This window comes from Amblyomma maculatum, chromosome 7, assembly GCF_055883805.1.
Source record: "Amblyomma maculatum isolate TAMU_Amacu chromosome 7, ASM5588380v1, whole genome shotgun sequence".
NCBI classification, from domain to species: domain Eukaryota; kingdom Metazoa; phylum Arthropoda; class Arachnida; order Ixodida; family Ixodidae; genus Amblyomma; species Amblyomma maculatum.
This window is the reverse complement of record NC_139350.1, coordinates 107,818,966-107,842,359: the sequence shown is the minus strand read 5'-3', so window position 1 is coordinate 107,842,359 and position 23,394 is coordinate 107,818,966. Positions and strand designations below refer to the sequence as shown.

The window sequence follows — 23,394 nt, the reverse complement described above, 5'->3', positions numbered from 1 at the left end:
TACTTCACTAAAGGCAAATAAGCAAGGAAATGGTGATCCTGCAGTATGCACCATTTTACTGGAATTTTTATCTCATGCTTCCTTTTCAGAAGCTATAAATATATTTGAACTTTTCATACTTACAAACTTCACCAGTTGTAATAAAACCTAGATAACTGCATTCTACAGATCCTAAATATTATGCATGCCAAATTTGGTCTAATGTTGCATGCAATAACCACGTTTCACTCAAAATAAGAAGTTGAGAAAAATGCAAACGAAAGTTGTAAATGCTCTTTACTACTGTTCTAGTTGGACTATGTGCATGAAAATTGGAGGCAATACAGGCCAGGGCATCCTCCTAGAGGATGCCCTGGCCTGTAGCTTCAGAATTCCCCTGCACCATGTGTTGGTCCCCTTTTGTTAGTAGCATCCGCAAGACAAGCCTTCTTAGCTAGACTGCGGCCCTTGCCTCAGCTGTCTGCTTTCTGGACATTCTTGAAATTCTGAATGTATCAGAATTCTTGCCCAGACTGACAAGTTCTCTTGAGGGAAGGACACCCAGTTCTTCCAGCACATTCTCAAAGGCCTTGTGTCCCTTATTAAACCACAAGACAGCAAGTGATGTTGCCATCTCAACAACTGTGCGTGAGGCGAACCTCGTCTTGGGGTACAACAGCCATATCTTGCTGTTGAGCGATTCGGCTGCGTTTTGTGTTTTCCCCTTCACACAGCGAGAAAGCAGCTGTTCATTTGTGAGCCTCTTATATACAGGCAGCATTGCCTTGCCCTGGCTGTTGGTGAGAATGGGGGTGTGTGCTGAGGCTGCCTGGCCCAATGCCTCTGCCCTCTTGAATTTACACCACGAGCCCTTTCCACCTGGACAAAATTTGTGACTTTTGGCTGCATCTGTTGACATTAATGTAAAAAGGATGCACAAATTCCACAATACATGCCACACACACTTCCTCTATTACCCGTGATGGCAATCTGAAAGTATGTCTGCAGCTTGTGGATGACTGCATCTGTAAGCTTGTGACCTCTTGGCATGCTGAGTTTTCGTAGTGCTCTTTTGTTATGGGCACACCACTGTACACACTTGGTGCTGACACAGCTGTAAAGGCCTTGCTATCTCAGTCACTTAGAAAGGTTGTAAATTTCAGTGGTGTACTGTAAGACTGTGTCCTCTTCCATATCCTCAGAGCGGCAGTTGTCTCAATGGCATAGGCTGAACAGTCCACATTTTTTTCACTAACTGGCATGTGGAAAGCTTGCCATATTTCCTCCTCCTGTTTGTCTGCAAATTCCGTGTGGGTACTGCAGCTCGCTCTGGCAGTAATTAGACAAAACTTCAAAGTTCAGGCAAAGCCCTGTCTCTAGAGAAATGGCAGTGCCTACGCCATTGTGACTTTTGTGTCCCCTTTTTTGCCAAGTGCCATCAAACATTACAGCTAGATTGGCGGATCCACTTCCTGAGCTGTCACTTTGCGAGCAAACTACAGGTTCTCAGCCACCGCCTTCGTAGCTGCAAGGTGCACCTTTTTCGTGATGGCGTTGAACGATTTGTAATGCATTGGTTTAGGTAAGCCAAGAATTGAGCAAAATCGGACAAGTTGATTGTGTCCCGCTTCAACAGCGCGCGCTGCAACCACGGCCTTGACATTGACGGCGAAGCTCTCTCTAGCGCTGGCAGATGGACGCGCTTCACCGGTCGCTCGCCGGAGTCACTCGCCCCGATGAATACGTAGATGAAACAGTCGATGTGGGGCATGCTTCATTTCTGCAACGCAACTCCAGAAATGACGCGAGTCCATTTCGCTTTGCCGGCACTCTTTAATCGAAAGTTCGCACTGTCCACATTCCGGGCATGCCGCGCCGCTCACAAGGACGCTCACGGCGCCGATCTCGATAAAAGCAGTCGCAGCCTCATCACCATCCCTACCTTCATTTTCAAATGTCCCGATCTTTCTCTCAGACGCACTGACGAAGCTGTCTACGCTTTCAATGAAGTTGGAACATCCAGCCGTCACAGAAACGTAAGCGTCCCCTCCGCCGAGGTTAGGCCTAGGTGCCGCGGGCATCTCAGTCTCACGCCGTTTTACTTTGCGGCGGGTTCCCTTGTATTTATGCTTCGTCCAGAACTATTGGCGTTGAACGCCACGTTCCTTCTTGGCATCCATATCAGCAACAAGCAGAAATATTTGCAGCGGCTTTCGGAACACGTAGTGCGAGGTGCGCGTCTCCGAAACAGCAGACGAAGTGCGGCCGCTTCGTGAACTGGGAGCCAATGGCGTAGCTACAATCGAACCATGTGACGTGCAAGCACACGGTTTTGGCGGTTAGAAATGCTGTTTTTATTATTTCTTTGCTACTTGCGCAGCAGCAAAGCCCACTTTGGGGAGAAAAGGCGTAGGCCTAGCGCCGCACGAAATTCCTACGCCGTGCAACTTCGCGATTTGACGCCTCGCGCGCTTGAAAATGGGTCAAATTTGCACCTTTTCAAGCCACCGCAGGTACTTGTGTTTTTGATAATTTCCGGATCATTTGTGGCTCTGATCTTTTTACATAAGAAAGAGGAAGGCTGAAATTTACTAAAGCAGTCAAACACACAGAAGTGACTTTTTTACTGAAAATCGCCGTTTTTCGATCCGCGTCTATATGCTATAAGTACAGCGTAAAGTTATCGACCAGTTTATGGTTCAGCTCAATGTCACAACAGCAAACTGTCAATAAGGCAAAATAAGTTACAGCACATATTGTAGCCCATACCTTACACGGTAAGCAGCACAGCATTGCCAGAAACAGAACTAACATTAGCCATAGTTGGACCCATCTGCAATGAACACTCGCCAAATGGGAGCAAAGATGCCCCATAGGAAATTGGTTATGACTTGTGGTTTTCGATGCACTGTGAAATGCAAATTTTCATGTTGTGAAACACGTAGCCACACCCAGGCAGATATGACAACTGTAGTTCCGATTTCCGCATAATTCACTTTTTTTTTTTTTTTGCAGGTGGCGGCGTACAAGAAATAATTATTCAGAGCAGAGTGGTCTGAAATGCTAAGAAAAAGGACATCAAGCTCATGCCAGACTGCACTACAAATTCGCCACCTTTTTCGATCCCGCTGCTTCTACTACGAATTTTCTTTATGAGGGCAGCAGCTCCGAGAACGAGCTAGACTTCAGCTTGGATGATAAACCAGTGAATTATCAGCCTGGGACATCACATGGTGGCCCAACGAAAGCACACTTTAAAATCCAGCTCATTGTGTTCCTGATGTTTCATTCCCATTGTCGACAGCTTCGCAACCCCATGCTAAGGTTTCAGAAACAACAAAAAGATGTGGCACTTGCAGAACTTCGACAGGTGAGCAGGTCTTTAAACACATCAAGTCAGGTTTGAGCCCCTAGCTTTTAGGGAGCAGCTCCTAGAGAAGATTTTCACAGGACACAATCGGAAAAAATGTCTTTTATAAATTTAGCCATGTTATGAGAACGGCACACCTTCATAATGGGCTTGACCACACAGCATGTTTATTACTTGGTAATTCGGCTTCACTGCAATTGTGCAAAACATCGCATTTGAAAAAAAATTTGTTTCTAAAACTCCTCAGGGTCGCCCGTTTTACTCTGTAGTACTCACACTCAGCACCAATGAAGGAAAATTACGCATAAGAAGTAACTTCTACTTTCAAGAGTAAGAAAAGAGGCATTATGGCACCCTTTGTATCTTCTGAAAAGTTTTTTTTATTATTGTCACTTAACTTTATATGCATCTTTATCAATATTTTGTAATTAATTTTTCCCTTTGGAACTCTAATACATATATATATATATTTTTTTTTTCATGTTATGTATAGAGCTTAAAAAAGTATAAACACCAAATTTTGGTAGCATTTTTCTTCTTGTTAATGATGAATATAACATACCTGTATACGGATCACAATGAGATTTTTGCCTACGACCTCTAAATAATTTTTAATTGAATTTTCTTGCCAGTTTCGGTTTCAGTGTGAGCAGCCGAGATATGGCTGTGACGTCACAATCAAGTCCAGGTCGTGCATGGCATGAAAAAACAGTGATGTAATGCCGACCCTTCACTTCTTGTGATTTATGCTTTTCAGGCAGGCTGTATTTAGCGCTGTAGTTAATTAAAACAACACAGGAGCGATTATGTCGCTTGTTTTGTGTCCCCCCCCCATTTACGTGACCTAGATTTGACTGACGTCACAGCCATCGCTCGGCTGTTGAAACCATAACAGGTGAGAAAAGAAATTTGATCATAAATTATTCTGTTGTCATAGGAGGATATCACGTGGTGAATACCTTATGCACCAATACAAAGCATACACGAACCCAAAAATTAGGTGCCTATAAAGGGGGAGGCTATTTTTGAATACCAACTTTTTGTTTCTTGAGATAATCGAATGAAATTTTCAGGGTAGACTCATGGCACAGCCATTTGAATAATTTGAATGGAGCTGCACACATTGATACTCAAGTTACAGAAGCATATCAGAATGGTTCACATGGGTTCCTTGTACCATGCCTGCAGAACTTACAAAATGTGTTGGCACTATAAAATTCATTATGAAGGTTCCTGAATAGGTACCAAAGGGCTTTTTTGTAATTTCCTTGCTGAAAAAACACATTGATACTCAAGTTACAGAAGCATATCAGAATGGTTCACATGGGTTCCTTGTACCATGCCTGCAGAACTTACAAAATGTGTTGGCACTATAAAATTCATTATGAAGGTTCCTGAATAGGTACCACAGGGCTTTTTTGTAATTTCCTTGCTGAAAAATTTTAGCACAGCACTGAAGTTAGTGCCACTAATTGGACTTGCATTAACCTAATTTTGATTGTTTATTATAAATTCCAGACTCAATATTTTGAAAAAATGAGCTTGTCTTGCCCTCAGAAATTTATTCAGGCACATAATAAAAAAAAACCAGGTGGGAATCAGATTAGCGGTTGCAGAGATACTGCGGGAATAAGCAACCATACCAGGAAAAAAAATTCATTCTGAGAAAATGGCCCTCGAAGTTTAAAACAACATTTTCAAGTCTAAAGTTTGTTTTTCACAGCAGCACGTTGTGCCTCCACCTCCTCAATTCCCTCGAAAAGTGCATTTCCGTGCGAACAGTGGACGACACTGACCACGCGTTATCACTTGCGATGACTGACGCGATACGGGAGGCTGAGATCGCCGAGGTTGATATGGTCAGTACAGCAGGCACGCTTCAAACGCCGTCTCCTTACATTGACGCGAAAGATACGCAGTTGGAAGTCGCAGCGCAGTCGGTCTATTGGTGGTGTAGCAGAGGCAGCACTGATAGAAGCGTTTCCGCGACCGTTGGCAACGCGCTTCGCTAAATTCGAGATTCGGACGGCATTCACAGAACGACGTATGCAGTGTTTTGAACTTCTTAGCGCGCATCGTGACCGATCGTGCGACGATCCACAACGTGCACAAAACCGCTCAAAACATGCCACCAGAATCTGTAAGGAGCGATGATGACGGTGACGGTGCTCTTAAAAATGGTGAAACGTGAAGCGATTCAGCGAGAAAGAATGCCAGCTCAGTAGGCAACCGGAGCAGATGATGAAGCGGGGAGGGACCACCGCGTCAGTGTGCGCAGCAGCCAATAGCAGTAGTGCGATCCCCTGCGGTCGCGGAGTGCGCGCTTCGTCCAATCACAGCCCGAATTCGAGACGCGGGCAGCTCAACAATCCCTGCGAGGCCCCCAATCACGAGCGAGCCATGCTTCTGCTATGCCGTGGACGCTGCCGGCGAAGGCAACATGGAAAATGGCAACCTTTCACAATCAAAACAAGACCAAGATGGCGCGATGTTTGGGTACTTTTGCCATTTGCTCGCGACTCTGGGGCTGCCGCGCCCAGTTGCATATTTAAGGGGGGACATGGGTCTTGAGCAAAATTTTCTTAATATTTGTCCTATCAGTACGAAATTTGCAGGGCTTATGTAAATTCTTGTGCTGGTTTCAAATATGTTGTTAGTTTTCTTCTACATAAATGTGCTGAGTAGATACAGCAACTTTGCTGTTCCAGACTTGCGGGAAGCTTGTAAAAATATCTACTGAAGGGAAATTGCTAAAATGCACATGGATCTGTTCCTGAATGTCTAAGGAACACAATAAAAAAAGTTTTGTGCTCCTGCCTTACTACAAGCCAAAGTTATGGAAGTTTTAAGTTACAGCTTCACAAGTGCAACCACCTCCTTTCTACATCCTCTTATGTTTAAAAATTTTTCATGCAGTTGAGACCTTGTATAATAGCTTTATTGTGTTCCTTTAACACTCACGAGCCAGTAAAAAAAAAAAATCATCACAATCTAACGAGTAGGAGAGCCACAATGCCACCCGCAAAATAGAAGGGTAGGCAAAATTTTCATTTTGAGAAAAATGGAAAAAACGAATTGCAATGTCAAACACTAATTTAATCAAACAAAAACTGTAGAAATGAAGGCCACTGTGGCCTAGAAGGCTCCTGGACAGTAATCTGCATTGGGTTTGCCCTTCTGCTTTCGTTTTGCTGCAGTCTGAAAAGCTGCAGAGGAAGCACGCTTCCTCTCTGATCTCAGACATTCACTGGTGCAATGCACACGTTTACAATTTAAAATGGCTATAAACCTCCAGGAATGTAGTCTCTTTGCTTTCCAACGTCCAAGTGTCGCCTCTTTCATTTTGATTTGCAGTTGCAGCACATTCAGTTGTCACTTTTTCGGTTTTTTTTTTTTTTTTTTTTTTTTTTTTTTTTTTTTTTTTTTACGTACGTCGTTTTGCTACGTCCTCGCATCAAGACCGCGGTGAGTAACGTTTATTGCGGAAAAAAAAAGTAATTTGGAGCTGTTTGCTGCTTCCCAGTGCTCTGCATTGCACTGGTAGCAAGTGAATTCCCTAAGGACTATGAACGAGGTCCGATCGGCGCAAACGCGCGGCGAGCTCTACGAAGACTACGTGTCCCGCAGTTTACGCATTGGAGAATAAGTTTTGACGGCGATTCCTTATCCCCGTTCACTTTTTTAAATGCCAATATCGCCGCCGTATGTCTTACGCTTCGCCAATCTCGGAAAACTGTTTAGATCTGACGATCGTGAACTCCGCATCGCCAAGCGGACTGTCCGCCGCGCTGGCGTCATCGTTACGAACACAATCCGTCTACCGCTTCGTTGCTGGAGTTGGCGCGCTTTTCCTGTTTTGAGCTTATCTTTCTGCTCATCTGCGGCCTGCGTTATCACTGTCGCGGCGGGTGCGACCGCTGGCAGTAGCAGTCCCCCGTGCTGGGGAACACGCTAGGCCTACTTCAGGCTCGTACCATAGCCATGCTCGTACACACGATCGTTCGGCGCACGATTTCCGTCGGCCTGAGCGCGCACAGCCAGGGCAGGGCATCACTTGAGATGATTATTCAACTATTTTTTTTTACTTTTTTCACAAATTCTTGCCATGAACGCACCTCGCGGTTCGGAACCAAGCGCGGCCGGCGTCACGTCTCCGCCGTCTTCCCGCGGCTCGGGCGCGCCGAGCAGACGCCGTCAGCCAGCTCCACCAATGCGGGGACGCCTTATCGTCACGTGCACCCCGAAAGCCAATGGGATTGCAAATGCCACGTTTTCTTTTTTGCTATTTTTTATGCTACCAATGGGCGAATGTAAACAGCAGAAGCGGCAATTTGAAGACGAAAGGCGGCTCTTTCGAATGAGACCAAGATGCCTACGGTGCCGCGCACAAAATGGGAGCTACGCCTCGCGGAAAATGGTTGTTTCGGGGGTCGTTTTCGGCCCAAATTTGGGCGACATCGATTATATAAATTGGCATTGTGACTAAAATACCGACCCTAGAGATGAAAAACTTAGCAGATAGGTAGATAAAGAGCTACTGATTTCGCAAATCACATTTTCTAAAAAGTTATTTTTTCGCGATTTTTTGGTCCTCAAGACCCGTGTCCCCCCTTAATATAAAGCAGTTCCACGATGAACGATGAATTAGGCGTACTTTTGAATGTACTTTTTCGCGATTTTTGGAAGATTATATATTCTGGTAGTATGCCTTATAAACTACACTTTTTCTAATTATCAATGCCCAATTCATCGTAGAAATACTGGAAATTAATTAAGATCAAGAGCCGAAAACTCCCCAACTTCACGCGCGCGCCTCTGCCGCCGAACTGAGCACCGCCATCTTGATTTTTTGTTTGCAAGGTGGGTTTCAATAACATTCGAGTTTCCCACGCTCAAATTCAAGGCTGCAATTGAGCAAAAACGTGCTCTACGAAAACGCGGGGATCGGGCGACTACTATTGGCTGCTGTGCCCCCTGGCACGTTAATCTCCGCCGGCTAGCTCCCCACGTCGTCTGCTCCGGCTCTTTGCTCTTGTTGTTGGCAGTCTTTGTACTTCGTGCGTTCTGTTCGCCTTTCGCCATTTTTGTGATCGCCGTATTTGGGATCTCTCGTTGTGCCCTCTGAACGATTTCGAGCAGCATGTGGTCGTTCATGATGCCTCCCGACTGCATCGACGCCTGCAGCGTCCTAGCATCTGTTATAGTGGAACTTAGAAAACAAGGAAATTATGAATAAGGCCTAGTCTTGCCCTGTGATACCTATCCAGAAATTACCACAATGAGTTTCACAATGCAAACACATTCCACAAGTTCTACAGGCCTGGGCCCATGTGACTCAAATAATATACTCCCGTAACTTGAGAACCAGCGTACACAGCTTTATGAAACTTAAAGGGCCATTGTCCAGGGTACAACGTTTTAAACAAAGGAGCTCAATGCTTCTATCGTGTACCGGAGATAGTCTGTGCAAAATGCTATAGTGACACGCGCACCGCAAGGCAACGAAAATACAAATCAAAGCTCTCTCATGCTATCCTTCGGGAAGCCAGCTTCCCCGTTCTCTTTGCTGGCCCGTCGAGCCGCAGCTATGGCGTATTTGTTGAAAACGATGTCCATTGGTCCATCTTACTGACTGACGGGAAAAGGATGGGCATACACCATTAATTGTGTCCACTGCTCGCTGCTGCCCGCTTTTCCCTCGGCCATTTCATTTTCGCGCATGAGGAGAGTACCACCATCACCACCCCCCGCTCAGAGTTCGTCCAGTGTGCTGCGCTGTTTCTACAGCCTTCCCTTCTTTTGCGCAACCTACCACACACGCACTGCTTCCCGCTCGTCTGCAGTTCACACTCATGAAGTATGCGAGTAACGTTCTCCACAAGACACCCCACCTCCCACCAAACGTGGAGGAGGAAGGGGAATTTGGCTTGCGGAGGCTAGACGACCGGGCAGGAGAGTGAGAAACCTTTGCTAGGGAATGGGAGGAGAGAAACACGACAGAATTGGGCGATTGTGGTGGCTGTAACTCCGTTATTATTTACTCTTTTCAAGAACTTTTTGCGGCCTTGCGTTTTCTCAGGATCACTTTTTTGCCTAGTGTGGCTGCTTAGGACCTCAATAAATTTCTGAGTGCAAGACAATTTCATTTTTTTCAAGACATTGTGTCTGGAATTAACAACTAAATTTGGCTATTGCAGGTCTGATTGTCAAAAAATAGATTGTGAGAAACACCCATTTTCTGAAGGTTCAACCTTTCGAGCACCTGCACTCAAATTATTAAAACTGATGTCGGTCAGGAAATGTGATAAAATCGGTTTTCAAAACATCACGGCAGCCGCGAAATGACCCCCGAGAAGAGAAAATTTGTTCGAAATTCCCACGCGTGCTGCAGGCGTTCCAGCTGGCCGGTCACCGCAATCTTGGGCTTGGTTTGAAGCCGTTTTCCTTGTGTGCAATTTTCGCTATCTCAAATTGGCGTTGCTCAAGCGGTATGGCTGCGAGCGCCGGTTTTCCGAAGGCCGTTTATGGTCTCTGATTGGCTGTTAAGCAGCACACTTTTCAGGCGTGCCATTCCGCGTCTCCTATTGGCTGGCGTGACCAGCGCGTCATTTTTTTTTCTTTCTGTTTTGTGTTCGCCGCTGTGGTTGCCTCTTTGCGTGCGTCTGCATTTGCGCTCGCGTTTCTCGATGCACCGTTTTGTGCCGATCGTTTTTTCTTTTTTTCCCCTTGCAATCGAGATGCTGGAAAACGGTAGATTGCAACCGTGCACGCAACAAGCCTTTTGAAGCCGTAAGAAACAGGCGTGGAACAAAAACCAGAAGGCGCCGGTCGCAAGTGTGCTGTCGAGACTTGCGTTACGATGACACCGCGGGTTCAAATTAGTGCGAACTGCATCCGGGATCACGATACACTGATGCCGCCGACGCGTACTACTCTAAGGCGGAGCCGACGCACTGTGCTGAGCGGTCGGCGCAAAGTCCGTTTTGTCGGGAAAGTCGGCGGTTTCACCGCGGCCTCAGCGCGGAATGCGATTGTGGACATGAAAGCGTTAACAACTTTATTGCGCACACGAAGCGCGGAACTCTCAACGGAGCTTTTCAGGGCCACCCAACTGTTTGCCAAAGGCCCCCTTGGCATGGGACTGCTAGTTCCCTCAAGAAACCGTTTGCAGGGCTAAAGATATTACCCCTGGAGCTGGAAATCCTAGCCCCGCGCTCCCGTCGGCTTTAAAAAAAAAAAAAAGAAGGTAAGCCCATAACTTCATTTTTTTTTTTTTTTTTTTTTTTTTTTTTACAATTTTGTCATGTACACCTTTTCAAAATTTTTCGGAAATGTTTCGTTGGATGGAATAAGATACTTTTTGTTTTGCAGGGAGTTTGTTTTGCAGGGAGACAGATAGGGAACTCTTGAAATAAAATCTGCACTTGAAGATTCCTCCTAAAATTTTCTGCAGTCAGAGCTAAAACTTAAATGCGATTTTTTCAACTTCATATTTTTTGCCAACATGACTAGCCTTACGGAACTCTTCATTACGTTCTTGTGGCACAATTTTATTAAGTCTTACACCGTTGCATTCAGGAAGAACTGAACTGTGAAGCTATGCTATTCTTATGTTGCTAGATTGAACATATCAAATTTGGGGCAGAGTAATGTCAGCTAATTATATTTAAAAATTTGCTTCAAGACCAGTGTCTCCCCTTAACTGATTTTTGGGGCTGTGCTAAACATTTTCACAGAGGAAATTTGGAAAAAGGGAATTGTCTTGCCCTAGGGTAGCTATCCAGGAACGACCATTAAATATTAATATTAATATTAATCATGGCTATGAAAGAGCATTTAAATAGCTACATTCTTTTACATATTACACTAGGGCTGGTTAAAGTTTGCATATATAAAAAAAGCTTTTCCCAAGACCCTTCAGAATAACCTGCTTTATTTCATCGTCCCAAAGGAGTCAATTCTCAGTCATCGAGACCACAACGAATCTTCCAATTAGGTGGGTCCTCAAATCAACTAAACACAGAAAAAAAAAACTTTCTTAACTTAAGGTAATTAGAACTGCCGGTAACCTAATCCTTAATTGCACATGCACCACATAAAGCAAATGCACAGGCTAGACCGCGAACAGCTAATTGTGGGCACGGTGCAAGAATGGTTGTTTCTTGAGAAACTGCTGCTAGGAAAATGTTTCAATACCTGCATCTCTGCATGGTTATGTGACACTAGAGCCAGCATCTGCAGGCATCACACATATCAAGTGCCAGTACCATTAGTTAGCACAGCTCTGGGGCCAAGCTAGCTTTCGGCTCCAAAATGCTTCACAGGATTTTTGGCAAAATCAGCTTCAGCCAGTCCCACGTAGCACCCCAAACCTTACTATCTGGGCTGGTACAGACCGAATTACATTAGAGTAGGCAAACAGTGCCTACACACACTGACCTTGTCCATTTTCTCACGGGCTTGCTTCTTGAACTGCTGGAAGCTGTCCTTGACCTGGGCTGTTTTGAGTGCCTGGCCTGGACTGTTGGCAGTTGACTGTGCCAGGCTAGACCAGGACCCATAGTTCTTCAGCTTTGACTCGCTCTGCACGAGAGACGGCCATTTTTGGCAACACAGAGATATATTACACTCAAATAAGTAGCACCATCAAGACTCAATTCAACCTGAGTAAAACCTCGTTAATTTGGATCTCGCGGAAGTGAAAAAAATGCCCAAATTATCGAATGAGCAACAAAAACTGCATGTCAATTTTTTTTCATTGCATACCTTTACTTAGTGAAGAAGTCGGTATAATGCTCATTTGCTTTTTCGCAAAAGGCTGGGCAGTGAGAACCAGTTTGCGAACATGGGACAACTCTTCTAGGGTGAGCGAGTTGCCAGGAGCATCATAAAAGAAGTCCTCTAAAACTGCGAGAGCCTCCGCGACTTTTTTTAGCGGTACGAAGCACCAGGGGCTCATCACACGGGCCGCGCTCATCGAGTGAGCCCTCTTTGTCAGACGCCTCATCAGCCACAACGAGGGCATCGCTGATTATTTTATCGATGGAAGTGCAGTCGCCCCGGTTTAATTTCAGTGGGGAACAGGCCGACCAATGTCTCCCTCTCCTACTGGCGCTGCAGGCTCCAAGCTGTCAGACTCCACAAAACCACAGTGCCTAAAACAAATGGTGACCACTTATGCTAGCGTGTGTGCCCATACGTGAGCCAGAATATGTATGGCACTCAGAAGCGTGATGATGCAGGCCTGCTTCCGATCCACGCAAAGTAGCATACGCACCAGTACTTGTTTACTATACTTTTTTTACTTAATGGATGAAGCGCAGGTTGAAGCGCAGCAGTAGTGTTAGAAGGCAGAAACACGAGCCGGATCGCCTGCAGGTAGGAGACGTTGCAGAAGAGTGCAGTTTCGTCTGCGTTAAAAACGTCGCTCGGATCGTAGACTGCCACGTGTTCTTTAAGCTGGATGTTATGCCAGTTTTTAACCATGTTTTCATCCCCTTCCCCTCTTTCCCCGCACACAGGTTTAAAAACAAGGCCATGCCTGTCTTAAAAATGTCCAAACCAATCCTTCGCATCAAGTGCAGCAGCGATCCATCACAACAATACAGTCGAAACCTGCGGTAACGAAATCTCGAGAATACGAAATTCTCGCCGCAACGAAATATTTTCGGATCCCCGGCAAATGCCCATAGAGGCCCAATGTATTCCGTATCTCTCTGTAATGAAACATTTTCGTACAGCGATCCCACGATAACTAAATTTGCTGCAACGCCGGTCCGCATATTGTCTCCCATATTATGAATAACAGCGCCAAAAAAGTGCTCAAGTTGAGTAAACTGCCACAGAGCGCTTGCGTGGCTGCAGCGACGGTGTTGGCACCTGGCAACCTTGCAGCCGGCGCGACTTTAGCCACCTTTAGCCAGCGCTAGCCACCATACCGGCGCAGCATGTGCCCTCTGTGATCGGTTCTGCAGGGCGCTGTTCGCGGAGGCCGCGCCTGAACATGCTCAGAGCATGACCTCCAAGATCACCCACACGCGTTACCGTGCAGATCTCGGAGGCTATGTTCACGGGAGGCAGTCTCGCAGCAACACCATCAGGGGGCGACACTAAACTTATCATCGGCGCTGGTGGTGTGTGTATGTATGAGCAGCAGTCTGCAAGTTTGCCTTTTGAAGATGTCTCCGCCAGCCAAAAAACGAAGATTTTTGTCACTGCAAGAGAAGGCTGCCATCATTGCTCAAGTAGAAAAAGGCAAGGAAAAAAAAGAAAGGATATCGCCGACAAGTACAGGATTGCGTGCAGCTCTCTGTCCACAATTTAGAAAAGGCAGCCATTCTCAGTGCGCTTGAGAATAGTGCTCGAGCACAGCACAAAACAGTGACGGCTGCAGCGTTCCCGGACGCCGACAAGGCGGTGTTTGCCTGGTTTTGTGAACAGCGCGCAAACAAAGTGCCTCTGTCTGGCAAAGTGCTGCAACAGAAGACTCTGGGCTTGGCCTGCAAGGCACTGGCTGGCTGAGTCGCTTTAAATCCCGTCACGATATTGTGGCTTGCGATGTGAAAGTATATGTATAAAGTTGCTGCAAGGCTCGGCAAACCAAGCTAACCGACTTTTGGCAATAAATTTTCTTTTTGCAGGCTGTTTTCTATCTTTTCTGTCTTATTTTCACGGCAACAAAATTCTCGCGAAAGCAAATTTTTTTTGCTGTCCCAGGCAATTTCGTTATTGCAAGTTTCGACTGTACATCCTCCAGAGTGGGTGGGCTGTGGTTCGCAAGCGCTTGCAACTTGAGTGGAACTTCTTACATTCAAAGGCTTCCATTATCTGTGATCTATTCCTGGTGTTCACTGGCAGAGGGCTTCTTTTGACGTCGAATTGACGCATAACCTGTCTTCTGGAAGCGCCGTCCTTCAATGCTTCAAGGATCTTCACTTTCATAGCTACAGTACAACCTCGTTAATTCGAAGTCATCGGGACCGCGAGAAATCTTCAAATTAAGCGGGTTTTCGAATTAAGGGGGGACGCGGGTCTTAAACTGGTCAAAAATGGGCGAAAAATTGATTTTGAGAAAAATGCATTTTCGGAATGTCTGTACCTTTGAACACTAGCATTCAAAATATCAAAACTGAATTCGATCGGGAAATATGGTAAAATCGACTTCTAAAACGCCACGGGAGCCTCGAAATGGCCAAGAAAGGGGTGAAAATTGTTCGAACTTCCCGCGCGTGCTGCGGGTGAAGCAGCCGGCTGGCCGCCGCCATCTTGGACTTGTTTTGAAGCTTGTTTCTTTGTGCGCATTTTGCGACATCTCCAAATGATGTCGCTCAAACAGAACGACCACCGTCGCGGGTTTTCCGAAAGCCGTTTCCGGTCCGCTGATTGGCTGGAGCGCGCGCTCGCAAAGCGAGCCCCTCGTCTCGCGCTTCCCATTGGCCAGCGCGACTGACTTGCCATTTTTTTTTTTTTTTTTAACGTTCTTCGTCGCGGCTGCTGCTTCGCTCGTTTATGATGCGCTTTCGCGATCGTTATCAGTCGTTCCCGCAGCTCTTTAGACGTAGCTCGGTAGACGTAGCCGTATCAGGAGTGTATTGAAAACGGAAGCGCCTAGCGAGTGCGCGTTGAAGAACGAGTGCGGCGGCGCGCTGCCAGGGTCGCGCGGCGTGTTCTCGACCTAGCTGCAGCACGTCCGGCGGCATATAATCGTTTGCGAGCGGTTCAGAGGCATCAAAGATAGCATAGATAGATTTAACTGTTCAGCTGATACTCATGGTCCTCACCGACGCTACCACTTCGTTGCTTTTTTATCGCGTCGCTTCAGACGACAGGCGATAAAAAACAGCAGACAGCCTGACATCGCGCCGTTGCCCGCGTTCATTTTCCGCGGACGGTTTCGGGGTTCCTCCCCCCCCCCCACAGATTGTCTCAGTAATCGCGTCGCTGCGCTCAAGGGGTGTGAAAGTTCGAGCTTTAGCTCCAGCAAGGAACTCCGCGTGCGGCCCTGCATGCGCTGTACAGCAAAGTAGCAAAGTTTCATTCTGCAACATTAGGCAATTTATTAGGTCTGGAATTCATTCCAGTATGCCGCTGTGCTTTAGCCTTAAACTTTGTGCAGGTTTATTAATATTGCAAGACCGTTTTATCATAATTTTGAGTATCTGTTTGCCTTGAAGGGCACTGCCACAGGCATATGAAGTTGTAAATAAAGCTTCTCCCGCTGGTTCTAGTGGCGGTATATTTAGACTTTGTGGCAAGCTTTTACCAGTATTTGGGGAGGGTACTGTTATATGTTTAGTATATAGCCTTCCTCATAAAGAACAAAGCCTCACAACAATTCCATTTATATTACCATAGCTGCAGTGTAGCAAAAGTTAAAGGTTGTCTCAAAATGCAAATACGTTTTTCTCAGTGCTGTTTCTGGACACTGCACTCAGCCTTACTGTGCTTTTTCTCTACATTGTCGCCGAGTGACAATGACAAATTTAGCACCACTGCAGTCATATTGAAAAGATCAGGGGGTGATCCAACACTTACATCACTCTATCAAGATTTTTTCAAATTGCCATTAAAATAATATTGCATGTCAAAAAATTTTGCCGATTTCCTAATGGCATACACTACCTTGGCCATGGGTAATGGTGATAGTTTCAGTTTTAGTTGGCATATTCAAGATCCAAAGACAGTTTTGGAAATGGGAAGAGCATGACGTTTTTAGTGAGAAATATCACAGTGAGGCTACTGATTGTTCAAGTTATAATATGTGGTCAAACTTCAAATGCCGTTTTCTCAGTTTCATATTTTTGGTCGATCTCTACAGTCTTACGCAGGGTTTTGATAACTTCTTTTTAGTTCACACAAATAACTTTGGCACCATTTTCTTCAGAGAGAAATGAAGTACCCGATGACATTTTTAGTTTTTTAGTTTAGGCAATGCATAAATGTCAATTTGAGATTAGCTTAATGAGTTCGTTTCAAATAATGCAGCCTTTTACTCTCGCCATAATATGTGAGAATGACATGCCTTTTTGAGGAAAACGAAGAATGTCATCGGGTATGGGAAGACTTTGACTATCAATCTATGTAATTAAAAGCAACGAAATGCAACGAGAAAGTTCATTAAAGCTGCGTAAGAAATTCACTAATTATGCTCTGGACTTTGTTAGATAACTTTTGATCTAATACCACCAGCTCAATTATAATTACAGTTTTGAAATCAGGAGAGAAAACCACATCTGTGTGCAAAGTTTCGTGAGATTCTAGCCATAACTAAAAAAGTTAGTTTTAAGACCCTCGTCCCCCCTTAACCGAACACACCAAGAAATAAGACTTAGGCAAAAAAATTTGTTGCAGGAACGTGTTACCTTTATTCGGCATATTTTGAATTACTACTGAAAGTAATCAGAGATGCTGGTTTGCCGCGTCCGGTAGTTTGCGGCTCCTAGGTCATGCTATCGAGTTGGTCAAATAGACGAAACATCTCTGAACTTCCACCGCAGCACTCAACAAAACTGCGGATAACGTTCAGCGATCCGATAACTTCACCAAGAGCAGGTGCTCGGGGAGGCTCGTCGGTGTCGTCGCTATCGTCGCTGTCATCGCGCATGTTCGTACCAGCAGTGATCTCACTCTCCAAGTCAGAGTAGCCAGTCTTTGCGTTCTTTAAAACAGCAAAACCATCCATTGCTGCACTTAAATTCCTCGTGCCCAAGTTGTAGAGCTAGGTCGTTGGCCTTCTCCCGCAGTAGCGTTCCATTGACGGGAAGGTGGGCAGCGTTTGCTTTCTGCAGCCAGCGAAGCAGAGCAGCTTCCACATCTTGATACGTGGGAGCCCGCACTCGTGACCGCTTCGAAGAATAGGTCTTGCCGTAAGCCTCTAGTATTTTTGACTTGTTGCTCAATATTGTGGACAACGTCGAGAGGGGCACGCTATGCCCTTTGGCCAACTCGGTCTTCGAACAAGCGCTCTTGCCTGCTTCCTGGATCAAGCAGAACTTCTGCTGCAGCGTTAAAGTCTTGTACTTTGGCATTTCTGCACTGCTACGGTCACAAAGCTAGCACTTCTGCACAGTCCCGCCCAAAAAAACGGCACAGTAGCCGACCCCTAACCACAGCGCACAACACAAAGAAATGGCGCAGGCGAGACCGGCGCAGCGGTGGTGGTGGCGTACTTGCAGCGTCAGAGGCACGGGGGAAGAGTGGGCGAAGCACACCAAGGGATGGAGTGGGGGCGAGGTCACGTGATAAAAACCGGTATGCCCGCCGTGTTGCAGTGAAGCACGTCTTCTCCTCTGCAGGCGCGTTTCGGCGGTGCGCGAGGCGCACTGTGGGCCGATTTTTGTGCAGAGAGTGCTCCGGCTGGGGCGCTTCGCCTATAAATCATCACCATTACTATGTGGTTTTGCCTCGCGGCTCTGTAGGGCCGTCGTTTCGCCGGGTTTGCGGCGAAACATGGATCAGGCATTGCCGCATAGCAGTCCAAATTTTCGAATTAACCGGGCTGGCGCAGGCCGCCTGTTCGAATTATCCAGCCAAATTTACATTGGAAAATACGGGACCGCAGAAAACCTTCGAATTATCCGGGATTTCGAATTAACCGAGTTCGAATTATCGAGGTTGTACTGTATATCCTTAGCTAAGTACTTTGCACATTTTGCCGGCACCACCATCACGACAAAGCAGTAGCACCAGTAGCACTACCAGAGTCCCCGGGCATTACATATTTCACACACGGACCCGCACGAAGCACCTCGCTCCAAACGCACTATCCAACTTTCCAAACTCTCATCCCCCGAGAAACTGCGGTAGCGAGTGCCACCTTTTGTACGTTAGTGGAATGCAGTTAAGGATGGATAGATGATGGCTGTAGCGATGCACACTCGTAAATCCCACCTTTATTTATTTATAATTATTATTATTATTATTTTTTTATATAGTGTAGAGCACCGCCTTCCGTACGTTTTTGAAATAGTGGTTTCTGGTGTTTCCAGTCCTTGGAGTAGGCCGTAGGGATGCTTGCTCTGAAAACTTTCTGTGCCAAATTAAAGAAAGTTGGTTGCCATAGAGCTACATACATTTTTGCAGGGAGGGAGTGAGCATGCCGAAATGCGGGATCGAATCCCGGCCTCGGCAGCCGCTTTTCGATGGCGGTGAAAAGCAAGGCGCCTGTCTGCTGTGCGATGTCAGTGCACGTTAAAGAACCCCAGGTGGTCGCAATTTCCCGAGTCCTCCACTACGGCGTCTCACATAGCCGGAGTTGCTTTGGGACGTTAAACCCCACAAACCAGTGAGCATGCAGAGTTATCCGAATTTCCAAATTAATGGGGACCGAATTAATGGGATTTTACTGTACATGGCTTTGTGAAAGTCAGCAACCTCATTTACTGTGGCACATAATGATATGCAATGGGGCTTGATTCAATTCAGGCAATGGGGTGCCATGGGGAGCATGTGCACTGCACCTTTCGAGAGGTGGCAGGTGTGGTAGCCGCAGGGGTGGAATGTGGGGCAGGTCCTTGCTGCGCCTTGGCATCTTGCTTGCGGTCAAAATCGGTGCCCACTCCGGTCACAGAGGCCAGGTTAGATGACACACCTGCAGGAAACAATATACAATGACCCACCATCCTTGCTCAACGGTTTCAAAGGTGGGAGGACCTTGCATTTTTAGAATAGCCACAATCACATAGAAGTTGTAGATTTCAATGTGCAATCCTCATAAATGGCTTGCAGCGGGTAGCATACACCAAAGAAAGCCTTCATTGATCTTGCGCGCAGAGATTAATTACCATTTTTTTAGCTTCGGAAAGAAGTGGCATGTCGAAGCACACTCTTTTTGGCCCCCCCCCCGACAGGCGCAGCACATGCCACCAATTCTTCCATACGCTTGTTGGGCTAATTGCCACCGGTAATGGCGGGTCTCATGGCTCCTCACAAGTCTGAGACTGCTGCTTTCGTTTTTTACTAAGGCACGAGCAGTTTGAAACTTCAGTTTTCAACCGGACATTGCGGCAGAGAAACATAGTAGCAGGACAAAATGGCAAATGAAGCTCTTTTGTGCAACGGACTATTCGGGAGGCAGGATTTGCACCATGTGATGCAAAACAACGGCGCAAGATATATATTTTTTACAGTGGTCTAGCTCTACTGCTGCCAAACTGAGAACAGTTTCCCACCAGAAGCAGAAAGTAGAAGAGTGAAGCTTTTGAATGATACCAAAATGGCTGTGTTCCGCTGCACCGTTGTCGCGGGGTGCGAGGTTGAATTCGATCCAATTTTGAGGTCTCTTTATAACGAGGATTGTCATGTCATTGTCTTCAAAATCTAATAACGAAATAAATACTATCCAGAGGAACTTAATATTTTAGAAATTAATTCTTCACAACCTCGATTTCAAAGAATAATATTTCAGAAAAGCGAATTTTTGCAACTAAAGGCCCGTGTCTCCCCTTAATTTCATGTCAAGCAACAAAACATGCAAGAACATAGTCAGACCCAGATATATCAAACTTGAAGGGGATGGCAAAATAGTTCGATATACAGAAATCTGCTTAAGACGCCACTTGATCGTAAAAAATGATACCATATTTGTCACGTAATCAATCCACTCACATAATGAACCCACTCTCCACTTTTGCCCCTGAGAATTTGGAAAGAAAAGAAGAAAAAAAAGAGTTAAGGGGGGACGCGACCTTTGAAAACCGAAAAATCGCGAAAAAGTCGATTTTTGGAAGATTATATATTCCGGTAGTATGTCTTATAAACTACCATTTCTGTAATTATCAATGCCCAACTCGCCGTAGAAATACTCGAAATTAATTATTTAACAAGCGGCGGCAGCCGCGGAGCAGCGAGCAAGCGCCGAAAATTCCCAAACTTCGCGCGCGCACCATTCCTCTCCCGCCGAACTGAGCGCCGCCATCTTGGTCTTGTTTTGTTTGTGAATTCTTGCGCTTTCTTCTGCCACCCTCGGCGGCGGCGACGGCGGCGCGGTCGAGGCGTGGCTTGCTACCGATTGAGAGCCTCGTGGCGGCTTTCAAGTTTCCCGCGCTCGAATTCAAGGCTGCGATTGGGCAAAGCGCGCGCTCCGCGAGAACGCGGGGGATCGGCCGACTACTATTGGCTGCTGCGGCCGCTGACGCGTCGGTCTCCGCCTCCCCGCGTCGTCTGCTACGGCTTTTTGTTTGCTGTCGTTGTTGGCTGCCTCGAGGTGCGACACACGCAATCAGTGCAGACTTGGCTAGCTTTTTTTTTTTTTTTTTCGTTTCGGCGCTTATGCCGCGAAAGGTAACCCGGGAAGTCGCTCGTTTGGGCCGCTCATTGTTCCTCCGGCGAGATGGCGCGATAGATAAACCGGGAAACCGCTTGCTGAGTCTGCGCCGCCTACCATGCTAGGGCGAAATGCCGCGAGGGAATCGGGAATGCCGATTGTCGCGGCTTGCAGAGCTCAGGATCGACGGATCTCAGCATGTGGAAAGTGGTCCGCGGCACCAAGGCGTTCGCTGTAGCTGATCGGCTAGTCGCACAGACGTTCGCTGTAGCCGAGATCGACGGAGCGCCATAGCCCTAATGTATATTTTGACGGCCGCACCGGACTTGTTCGTGATAATTGCGAGCGTTCGTCTTAAGTGGGCCGTCATAAGTGGGTTCGACTGTACCTGAATAAATTTTTGAGGGCAAGGCAAGCCCATGTATTCAAAATATTATGTCTGGAATTTGTCATAATTAATTTGGTTAATCAACAGAGGTCTAATTGATAACAAAAAATTCCAATTCTGTGCTATTTTTCAGCAAGAAAATTTTGAAAAAGGGCTTTGTCTTGCCCTGAGGAACCTATCTAGGAATCAGCATGACAAATTGCACAATGCCAGTGCCTTTCACAATTTCTCCAGGCTTGATATAAAGGACCTATTCGAACCAGTTTGATATGCTTCTGTAACTTGAGAATTAGCATGCACAATTCTATGAAACTTGGTGGTTTTTAATTTGTTAATGTCATGAGCCTGTCTTAAAAATTTCATCATGATAACTTCAGAAACAAAAAAGTTATTGTTCTCTCAACCTTTGAGAGCCGTTTTCTCAGAATCAATTTTTTGCACGGTGTGGCTGCTAGGGAAAATCATAGCTCAAGAACCGCTTATTGGATTTTCATGAGGTTTTTTTTGTTATATACCTAAGTAAAATTCTCAGGGCAAGACAATTCGTTTTTTTCAAAATATTTCATGTGTAATTAGGGGCAGTCAATTAAAATATCGTTAAGTCAGGTGTAAATTTGAACACCAAATTTGGGGCTGTACTAAAATTTTTCAGAGAGGAAATTTGGAAAAAGGGAATTGTCTTGCCCCGGGGAAACTATCCAGGAATGACCATAACAAATTTCACACTGCTAGCACATTTTGCAAATTCTCCAGGCCCGCCCCTAGGGACCTATGTAAACTATCTTGATATACTCCTCTAACTTGAGAACCGATGACCCCAGCTCCATGAAACTTGGTAGTTCTTCAAATGTGTGTACTATGAGCATACCCTGAAAATTTCATTCAAATAACTCAAGAAATAAAAAAGTTGGTGTTCAAGGGTAGCCTCCCCCCTTAAAGCCAGTTTACATGCCAGCGATTGAGCGACCTCAGCGACGAGTGGCAGCAACAAAGCAAAGAATTTCCAACTTGTTGGAACTACGTCGCCCTAGTCGCTGCTACAGCACAAAACGAGTTTTTGCGTCGGCAGAAATGTCGATGGCGCATCCCCCCGTTTCGGCCGTTGCATCCACAGCTCATTTGTTGGCAGAGCGCCAAGACGCTACGCAGCGATAACATCATGGTATGGTATGAAATTGGCAGAGCGTCTGTGATGGCTTGGTTGCAAAAGCCTGATTCAATTTATCACGCCGCACTTGGGGCGAGCGTAGTCCACTGCCACAAAATCATTGGAAAGCGTGATAGCTGCAAATGCTGTTTCAAGCGAACAATGCTAAAAGCAGGTGTCATGATCGCAGCTGACGGCGTGCTTTCGTTGATTCATGGATGCAAGAATGAACACCTCTCAAGAAAAAAAAAATCTACCGCTTCTTAACGTCCGCAGCCGCCATAGCTTACCCACGTTCGGCACGACGACACGAGACGTGCGTCGCACGTCAGCCGCCGCGCGCAGACGGTTCACAACACGCGTACGGCGTTCTGTCTGCCATGGACTGAGCTGGCTTGGCGCATGCATGGTGCGTGCTGCTGCGAACGAAGACCAGGAAAGAGAGGAAGGACAGAGAAAGCTCGGCAATGGGCACACCTTTGCGGTTTGCTCTATCGCGTTTTTCCCCTCTCCCGAACACCATGGCAGCACTGGCTGCATCCGCTCCATACTGGGCGACTGCCAAACTAGTTCCCTCTCGTTCCTTCATGCACATGGCTAGCAAACGTCACTTGCTGGCGCACGGCAAACGATCACCGCAGATGCGCGCGTCTTTGGGGAAAGAGTGCGGCGCTGCCCTAGACCAGCCGTCATCGAACTGTTCCCTCTCATTCCTTCCATACGTGGCTTGAAAACGTCATGCGGCAAACGGGCCAAGGGTAATGCAATCGTCTTTGGGGAAGGTGCACCTTCCAGTGCGTGGTGCAGAGTATAATATATCGAACGACCGGTGAAATCGAGTTCGATATACGATGCAGCATTCCTATACTTTTACATGAGATTTTCAAGAGGCCATTCCACGAGTTTTATATAACCAAAATTCGAATTACCCAGATTAAAAACTACCACTTTTCCTGTGGGCAAGGAAGTGTTAAGAATGTAATTTCCAAGGTTTGTGCAGAAGGCACACGCGTGTGCTTCAGCCACTCTGCACGCCCCCCCTCTTTGCATTTTGAACAATATGTGCCCAGAGACTTGCCACAAAGATTTGCTAGAGATGCAAGCTGCTCATGCTAAAGTATGAAAACACAGGAGACAATAATGCACTTATTTCCCCCACGTGTGCTTCCTTGCCTTAAACAGATTGCCCACTGGGACCAGGAAAGCCCATTTGAGTGCATGCCAGGAGATGAGACGCTGCCACTTAC

At 46.3% G+C, this 23,394-nt stretch overlaps 1 protein-coding gene across 17 annotated transcripts in view; it reads right to left on the bottom strand.

Moving 5' to 3' along the window:
• LOC146184297 (homeotic protein female sterile-like) overlaps positions 1-23,394 on the bottom strand; it is a 134,074-nt gene that overhangs the window by 3,300 nt on the left and 107,380 nt on the right. For 15 of the 17 annotated variants that reach the window (XM_084609348.1, XM_084609352.1, XM_084609353.1 and 12 more), the window contains 3 exons: positions 22,438-22,566; positions 18,808-18,938; positions 11,789-11,932 (listed from right to left, as the gene is read on the bottom strand). In XM_084609348.1, coding sequence (XP_084465474.1) covers positions 11,789-11,932; positions 18,808-18,938; positions 22,438-22,566 — 404 coding nt within the window. The remainder of the gene's footprint in view (positions 1-11,788; positions 11,933-18,807; positions 18,939-22,437; positions 22,567-23,394) is intronic. The other 2 variants (XM_084609347.1, XM_084609357.1) reach the window with 2 other exon arrangements.